This window comes from Budorcas taxicolor, chromosome 7 (assembly GCF_023091745.1).
Source record: "Budorcas taxicolor isolate Tak-1 chromosome 7, Takin1.1, whole genome shotgun sequence".
Taxonomy (NCBI): Eukaryota; Metazoa; Chordata; class Mammalia; order Artiodactyla; family Bovidae; genus Budorcas; species Budorcas taxicolor.
The window spans coordinates 21,431,055-21,439,592 of NC_068916.1; the positions used below are offsets into that span (position 1 = coordinate 21,431,055).

The following is an 8,538-nucleotide window of genomic DNA, read 5'->3' on the forward strand; positions in this document are numbered from 1 at the left end:
AGGTGTTCCTGTGATATGTGTGTTACCCAGATCCTGCTGGTTGACTGCTTTTGATTCTTCTGGATCCTTGCAGATTTTCTCTCTGCCAGTCCTCCATGAGTGAGCAAGGAACATGAAGCCAGTGGTGGTCCGCTGGTCTACTGACTGTGGGCCGTTAGAATCGTGGATCTGAGCGAGTGGATCCCCTCACCAGTTGGTGTGTTTGTCTCTGTCCTGTGGTGTGTCTTTGCTCTGAAGTCCACTTTGTCTGGTGTCAGTACAGCCATTCTGTGTGTGTGTGTGTGTGTGTGTTAATAACGTTTATTTATTTACTTGGGCTTCCCTGATAGGTCAGTTGGAAAGAATCTGCCTGCAATGTATAGGAGACCCCGGTTGGACTCCTGGGTCGGGAAGATCTGGAAAAGGGGATAGGCTTACTACTCCAGTATTCTTGGGCTTCCCTTGTGGCTCAGCTGGTAAAGAATCCACCTGCAGTGTTGGAGACCTAGATTTGATCCCTGTGTTGGGAAGATCTCCTGGAAAAGGGAAAGTCTACCCACTCGAATATTCTGGCTTGGAGAATTCCATGGACTGTACAGTCCATGGGGTCACAGAGTCAGACACGACTGAGGGACTCTCACTTCACATTTATTTACTTACTTGTAGCACTGCTGGGTCTTTGTTGCTGCATGGGCCATTCTCTAGTTGTGGCACACGGGCTTGATTGCCCCTCAGCATGTGGGATCTCTCCAGACCAGGGATGGAACCCATGTCCTCTGCCTTGGCAGGCAGATTCTTTACCACTGAGCTACCAGGGAAGCCCTCTTGCTGTCATTTGGTCTGTGCTTATGTGGCAAATCCTTTGTGGTAAACCTGCCTTTATCCTTGTATTGGAAAGGATTTCTTATGGATACCATGTCCTTATTCATTCTGTCAGTCTCTTTCAGTTGTACTGTTCAGAGCATTGTGCTTAAAGTATTACTGATACTTTTGGGTTTGTCTTGCAGTTAGTTTGTTCCCTGTGTCTTTTCTTTCATCCTTCTGCTCTCACCTTCTGTGGCGTATGTGAGCGTTACCAGTGTCCCACGTTTATGTTAACAGAGTCTCTGTGTGTCTGAAGCTCTGGGGACTATATCCCCACCCTTGGTGTTCAAAGTCTACTTGGAGCTCAGGCAGAACATGAAAACCTCACACTGGCTTACCCTGACCCTCCCCCTATATAGGAGGTGGTCTCAGGTTTTGCTTCTGCAGACACTGAAGGCACCTTCTACAGATTCCGGAGACCTCAGGAGACAAGACACCGTCGTCTGCTCACCTGCGTGCCTGCTGTTTCTGTCGCTTTCACTGCTCATTCCACCCTTTATTCTGCGTCATTTCTCTCTGTCTAAAGAACTTTAGATCAGGTCTCTTGGCTGTGTGAGTTCTCTGTTTCCTTCATCCGATCATTCTTTGTTTTACTGTTTGTCAAGGCTGTTTTTGGTGAGTATAGAATTTTTGCTTTGATGTTTTTTTCTCACACAGAGCTTCAAAACTAGGCCATTTCCTTTTGGAATCTCGGTTTCCAATAGGGGATGTTCTCCCTTTATGAAGAAATGCATTGTTTCCCCCTGGCTGTTTCAGGTTTTCCTTTGTTCTTGGTTTTAGCAGTTTGTGACATGTCTTGGTATTGACTTCATTGATCTGGGCAGTCTGCTGACACAACCCTCCATCCACGTGGTGTCAGTAAAGCTGTTGGGAACGTAGGGAATTGAAACGGTGGCAGGGCCTCCCTTCCAGCATCTTCTCCTGCCAATCCCTGGGGCTCTGGGCCCTGCACTGTGTCTGGACCCGTCCCTGCCCTCTTCTCATTGCGTGCTGCCGAGATTAGAAATGAGGGGTTCGAGTGTGCTTTCACTGGACTTAAACTTTAGTGATGTTTCCACTCATCCTGCACAACCTTTACCAGAGGGGTTCCCTGGAAGGGGACCTAGCTCCTGTTAATAGTGTGGAGTCTGTTGAATGTGCTGATCTGTGCGTTTCTGTCTTTTGCACAACTCAGTTCTCAGCTATGATTTTAGGTACCTTTTCAGCACTGCTTTCTCTGTCTCGGGTCCCTGTGATGTGAATCTTTGCTACTTCACCCACCTCCACCTCCTTTCCACTGGTCTGTTCAGATTGGATCATTTCCATTAATCTCTTGTCAGGGTCATAGACTCTTCTGTCACGCAAGTTCTGTTGTGTGCAGCTGGTATATTCCAGTCTAGAAGTTCCCTGGGTAGATCTTTATTTCTTCCTTTTCTTTGCTGAGATGTTGTGTTCTCCTGCTTGCTTCAGGGATGTATGTGATTGCTGATGGGAGGTTCTTGGAGTCACTACTTTAAAGCCTGTCAGGTGATCCTGACATCCATCTCTTCTCCGTGGGTATTTGTGGGTTATCTTTTCCACGTGAGCTAAGGTTTCCGTGGTCTTGGAGTGCCGAGTCATTTTGGAAGTTTTGAATTGGAGTCTGTGGGCCTTCTTCACACCTGTGGAGAAGGTTGGCACTCAGGTTCCATCTGCAGGACATCTGGTGCTACACTCAGCTGTTCCCTGTGCCCCTGAGGGGCTGGGCCAGGCAGGGGCTGTGTGTCCTTTGCGGGGCTGGGATCCCTGCCTTGGCCAGAGCATCAGTCCTGAGCCCCTGCAGTTCTGGCCTCTCCAGGTCCTACAGCTCCTCCCATGGGGTGTGGGAGATATGGGGTGTGGTGTGCCTGCTCTGTCCTACCTGGATCCACTCTTCTTGGTTATCAAACACCCCAGAATAGGAGAGGCTTATCGGAGCACCCTGAAGTAGGAGAGGATGTCCAGAGGGTGGCGCCTCTTGAGTGCCAGCTGTCGTTTCCCTCACAGGGTGAAAAGTCGGTGTCAGTGGATGGGAAGTGCAGCGACCCCACGCTGCTGAGCAACCTGCTGGAGGAGATGAAGGAGACGCTGGCCACATGCTGAGTGCCACCTGCCGCAGGAGGGCGGCCACGTGCTGCACACACTGGGTCCAGCCAGGAGTTGACCAAGTCCGCCATCGTCCACTGTGTAGACCTCGCAGTTTACGTTACGTTGATTTACCTTGTCATCTTTTTTACTTTGCTTCTCTCTCCTCTCTGGCGAGCAGCAGCCCTTTCCAGTCCCCAAGCCAGCCAGGGCTCCTCTGGCTGGAGCGGACTGTGCCTGTGGCCACAGGGGCTGCCCAAGGGTGAGCGTGACCACTGTCGAGGCCAGGACCTGGCGGGGGCTGGATGGGGACCGGACAGAGTGGCGCGTCTCACTTCTGTCAAGTCGTCCGAATCCCACGAGTTCCCAGATTCCTGCCCGCAGGCCCTGGGAGTGGAGGCCGGGCCAGCTGTTCGAGGGGGACATTCCTCTTGACCCCACACCGAGGGGCACGTCCTCCCCAGGACACACGATGGGGCAGAGTCTTGCAGGCTGCCGTCCATCACATCCTGTTTGTTCCACCACCGTGTCCTGTGTATCTGCTGAGGGGGGTGCCCGGCAGGGATCCAGGGCCTTGGCCTCCGCACCCAGCTGGGTGCTGTGGTGAGTGGTGGAGAGCTACAGCTCTGGCTCCCCTGTCGTCACTGGATGCTCTGCAGGTCTGTGTCTGCACCTGTGGAAGGCCCGGGCCTGGCCCTGTTCCTTGCTGGGAAGCACGTGGGTCCGGGGGTGGCTGGGCCCCTGAGATGTGCATCAGGGGCAGGAGGGACCCCAGCCCATCCCCGTGAGACTGAACTTTCCTCAAAGATGATGGTCCTCAATGACATTTTAACTTCTTTTGATGAAAACTGTCACTTTAGCATGTAGAGTAACCTATTACAGAATCCTGTGCAGTGATTCTAGAATCTCTAAATTGTATGATGTGTTATATAAGAATTTATTTGCTATCGACATTCCCGTGTAAAGGAGAGACATATCATGCTGCTGTAATGATTTTGTGTCAAGATGATCCAATAAACTTGCGAAACAGGCGTTTATCCATTGAGTCTCTTGCCTTTGGCAATGTATGCCCTGAGTAGAGGATTCTCCACCAGTGTGGGGGGTCAGCATACAGCCAGACTTCTGGGGAGTCTTGCAGCACTCAGGGTCAGAGGGGGGCCACAGGGCACCGTTGTGCAGGTTACATTGTGAAGCTATGGCGCCTCTGCCCTTCTGCCTGTACCTCTTACCCCTCCGGAGGGGTGTGGTCCTCTGGGCTCCTGGGCCCCAGCGGTAACAGCAAGGAGACACCTGATACCCATCCCCTCACAGGACTCCACGGGGCCCAGCAACTGCTGTCCCTTTCCTGGGAACCCCTCTGGTAAAGGTTGTGCAGGATGAGTGGAAATATCACTAAAGTTTAAGTGCAATGAAAAAGCACACTCGAACCCCTCATTTCTAATCTTGGCAGCACGCAATGAGAAGAGGGCAGGGACAGGGGTCCAGACACAGTGCGGGGCCCAGAGCCCCAAGGATTGGCAGGAGCAGATGCCGGAAGAGAGGCCCTGCCGCTGTCTCAATTCCCTATGTTTGCGACAGCCATACTGATGCCACATGGATGGAGGGTTGTGTCAGCAGACAGCCCAGATCACTTCTAACCTGAAACCCAAAACGGGCGCAGTTGCAGAGCCCTGCACAAAAGCCCCTCGGTGGCCCCTGGGTCATTAGCCCATCCTGCTATGGTGTGTGGGCCCAGCTCAGGTCCTGGGCGTCTGAGAGTTCCCCAGTCTTCCACTCACCAGTCGCCTGACCTCAGTGCTCCTGGGCAAGTGGAGGCTAGCAGTCCCATCAGTGAAACCTCGGCTGGAAGGCACCTCCACCCCGAGCAGAGGCCCCTTACCTGAGTAGGGAGGTTGGCAGCCACCCAGGCCAGGAAGGGCCCAGCCCAGGACTCCCAGAAGTGCCAGACTTGCCATGGTGTGCTTCCATCCCCTCCCATCTGCTGGACCAAAGCTGAGCCAGTTTGGGCCTGTCCTTTCACAGCCCACGTGTGGCATCTGAGAAAGAAGCCAGGCCATGGTGGTGACAGCAGGTGCCATGGTGCAGCTGGTGTGACAGGAGCCCCAGGACGCACCGAAGCTGGCCCTGGTTTTTACCAAACAGCCTCCCCTTGAGTCATCCGAAGAGCCAGTTGCCCTGAAGGCTGGTTGTGTGCGGCCCGCCAGGTACCTTTTTTTTTTTCCCCGTGCTGGTTCTTTGTTGCTGTGCACAGGCTACTCTCTAGTTGTGGTGCACGCACCCCAGGGCATGCAGGCTTCAGTGGTTGCAGCACGTGGGCTTAGTTGCTGTGCGGCATGTGGGCTCTAGTTCCCTGATCAGGGATATAATGGTTATCCCCTGAACTGGCAGGCGGATTCTTAACCACTGGACATTCCAGGTCCCTGAGAAGCCCTCCCTGCACCTGGCACACACCTCACTTGGGGTCCCAGCCCACAGCCCCAACAAGGACAGCTCCGGGAGAAGAAACATCAGGGATGTTTAATCATTCCATCACATGGCTGCGATCCTGCCCACATCTATGCTGCGCTATATACAAAGTCATCTATCTCCCATCCCCTCCTCCCGGCCCTGGCCTGGCCCGGCCCCGGGCTCCAAGGCGGGTGGGGCCCCCCAGGCAGCAGTAGGCCTGTTCCACAGGGTCTGGCCGAGCCGGTCCAGCGGAGTTTTGGCCCCGCACTGCGGCGCGACCGGTCTGGCCAGCCAGGCCGCCCTCAGTGCTGCGTCAGGCACTCGGAGGCGTTTTCCAGAGTCAGGTTGGCCAGGTGTGGGGGCTCCAGACACGTGAAGCTTGGTGATATCAAGCTGCAAGGAGATGGGGCGCCCCAGTCCTTCCTCTCCTGCCCTGCCTCATCCTCCCTGGCGGACCTCTGCTGGGGCCCAGGCCCCTCGTCCCAGCGGGGGCATGTAGCAGGGCTCCAGACAGACCCTCGAGCTGGGCTTAGACACCAGTGGGGTCACACCCAACACTCTCACGACAGGGTCTGTGAAGGGAGCAGGGTGTGGCAGGGGCAGGAGGGCCTGGGGTTTTGACCTCTGGCTTAGGCAGAGCCCGCCCGGGTCCCTGTAGCTTCTGCCCACTGAGTCACTCACAAGGCTGGAGTGGTTCTGTGCGTCCAGGCGAGGAGGGGAGCTCATGTTTATTCATGGTGTGATTACATGGATGTGATTGCCGAGGTGACATCCTGCCTGGCTGCACCCATCCCATACAATGCCCTGTCTGCCCCCACTGACCTGGAAAAGTCCACACTGCCCACACTCCCAGGAGGATGGGTCTGGGGGGACCTTACCTTGTATTGGTGTCCATTCTGAAATACATGACAGGGCTCTGGTTAGCTCCGAGCTTTGGGGGTAAGGCTGTGTCTGTGTTCCTCAGGCCCCTCCATGGGGGCACATGTTCACCAGGGGTGCCCTCACCAGCTCTGACCAGAGCCCCACCACCCACCTGAGGCAGGGGTAGGGCCTGGGTCTGTGGGGACCCCCAAACCAGGATGTACACCCTTGTGCCAGCTGAGCTCAGAGACCCTGGGAGGTAGAGGCTCGGTCCCCAACACCAGGGCCAGGTGCTGTCTCCTGTGGCTGCCTGGGCACATACTTACCGGTGAGGGCACACGCACATTGCTCTTGGGGAGAGGGGACTTACTTGTGCCACTTATTTCTACAACGACAGCAGTTTTGGAGTCAGGGGCCAAGTGGCCTCAATCAGGATCCCCTCGCCCTGTGCCCAGCTGCCCCCACTCACATGTACTGGAGGAGGCCCTGCACTGCTCTCTCCCACTGCGCTGACGACCTGCAGGAACACAGGCATGGACACTCAGGGGCCAGCTGCAGGGCTTCCCTCCCCCTTACCCGGGTGATGAGGGGCCCCTTCAGGGAGAGAGCCTGGGACCCTGTGGGCAGGGGCCTCTCAGCACAGGCAGCTGCCCGCGCCTTAGCCCTACTCGCAGTTGTAGCCAAAGCAGACGACGTGCGAATCCGTGCAGTTGGTGCAGGAGATAGTCTCGTACTGGAAGATGCCTGAAACACACCAGAGGTGCTGCGGGCTCCCCTCACCCTCAGCCCTGGAGGCCCCAGCTGCTGCAGCACCCCACAGCCAGGACCAAGGCTCACTCACCACAGTGACGCTGACAGTCGATGCGGCCTGTGGTAGGGCAAGGGCACAGATGGTGCCTTATTAGGCCTGGCCTGTTCGCCTGTTCCTCCCCAGCCCCCGCCTCCCAGGTTGCCCAAGGTTCAGCCCCTGTCCATTGGCCACTTAGGTGGGCCCCAGCCTTGCTGTTGTTGTCTGTGTTGCAGCATGTGGGATATAGTTCGTGACCAGGAATCTAACCTGGACCCCCTGCATTAGAAGCACAAAGTCTTAGTCACTGGACCACCACGGAAGTCCCATTGTTTGTTGTCATTCAGTCACAAAGTCATGTCTGACTCTTTGTGACCCCATGGACTGTAGCATGCCAGGCTCCAGGGCTTCTCCAAGCAGGAATACTGGAGTGGGTTGCCATTTCCTTCTCCAGGGGGTTCTTCCCGACCCAGGGATCAAACCAGTGTCCCCTGCATTGGCAGGTAGGTTCTTTACCACTGAGCCACCAGGGAGTCCCCGGCCCCAGCCTGGGATGGAGCAAAGCAGATGGGAGGGTGGCAGCAAAGCTCTGAGGCCTCCAGGGACCCATAAGGGAGGTGGCAGGGATAGGTGGGATTTATCCATCAAGGTGTCCTGTTGGTGCCCACTGGATGAGCGGCCCTTCTCCCCCACCCCACCCCCAATGGCCTTTCTGAGTCCTGACACCTGGCTGCACCACGCCGGACTCCCTGTTCACATTACTCCAACCTGAGCCACACCCTGACCAGACTCTGGCCTGTAAGGAGACTGAAATACTCCCATGACCCTGGTTCCTCAGGGCTTGGGCAGCATCCTCCCCGCTGCCCCGCCAGCCCTCTCCTTTGCTCACTTTCGATGATGGCATTCTGGATGAGGTGCACCTGCTCCCGGAAGATAGCTCGCAGCTCGCTGGGGAAATACCCTGATAAGAGGAGGCGGAGAGGGGGCTGTCAGCCTCCGGTGGTCAGACTCAAGCGGCGGGTGGACTTTAAATGTCTGGGGGCGGTTGGGCTCTGCTTCATTTTCCAGCCCGCGGCGGTGGGCCCCTCACCCGGGAAATACATCTTTCCCTGGTACAGTTGATCCATCCTCTGGTACACGGCGTTCGCCACTTGGTTCAGCTTCTCCCGGGCTGGGGGCGGGAGAAGGAGGCGTGTGAGCCGCCTGGATCCGGGGTCTGGCCGGGCCGGGGGCCCCGCCCGTGCAGGACCCCCGCACTCACTGATCTCCGCGGGGATGGCCAGGTGCAGCTCCTTCATTGTGTCCTGGCTCCAGTCGCTCAGCAGAGAGCCCGACACGGGGATGTCGCCCACCCACCAGGACTTGAGGTTCACGTGATGGCGGTAGAAGGAAAACTTATCCGAGAAGTTACCATGGCAGTGCAAGCAGCCGCGGGCCAGCGCTGCTGTCAGGCCCAGGCACAGCAGCAGGGCCATGGCCCGCCCCCGCCCGCCGCCGACCAACCGACGGCGCCTCCC

The 8,538-nt window shown here is 56.4% G+C and overlaps 2 protein-coding genes across 2 annotated transcripts in view; one reads left to right on the forward strand and one right to left on the reverse strand.

Moving 5' to 3' along the window:
* AP3D1 (adaptor related protein complex 3 subunit delta 1) overlaps nucleotides 1-3,955 on the forward strand; it is a 33,202-nt gene extending 29,247 nt beyond the window's left edge. Inside the window, exon 32 of the mRNA XM_052642893.1 lies at nucleotides 2,848-3,955. Coding sequence (XP_052498853.1) covers nucleotides 2,848-2,943 — 96 coding nt within the window. The 3' untranslated portion in view covers nucleotides 2,944-3,955. The remainder of the gene's footprint in view (nucleotides 1-2,847) is intronic.
* Nucleotides 3,956-5,499: 1,544 nt separating this feature from the next.
* On the reverse strand, nucleotides 5,500-8,496 carry IZUMO4 (IZUMO family member 4). Its single transcript, XM_052643966.1, has 9 exons — nucleotides 8,283-8,496; nucleotides 8,112-8,192; nucleotides 7,911-7,982; nucleotides 7,076-7,102; nucleotides 6,903-6,978; nucleotides 6,704-6,751; nucleotides 6,605-6,619; nucleotides 6,252-6,269; nucleotides 5,500-5,766 (listed from the first exon to the last, which is right to left on the reverse strand). The coding sequence occupies exons 1-9, from the start codon at nucleotides 8,494-8,496 to the stop codon at nucleotides 5,676-5,678; spliced, it is 642 nt and encodes a 213-aa protein (XP_052499926.1). The 3' UTR covers nucleotides 5,500-5,675.
* Between the last annotated feature and the right edge of the window lie 42 nt (nucleotides 8,497-8,538).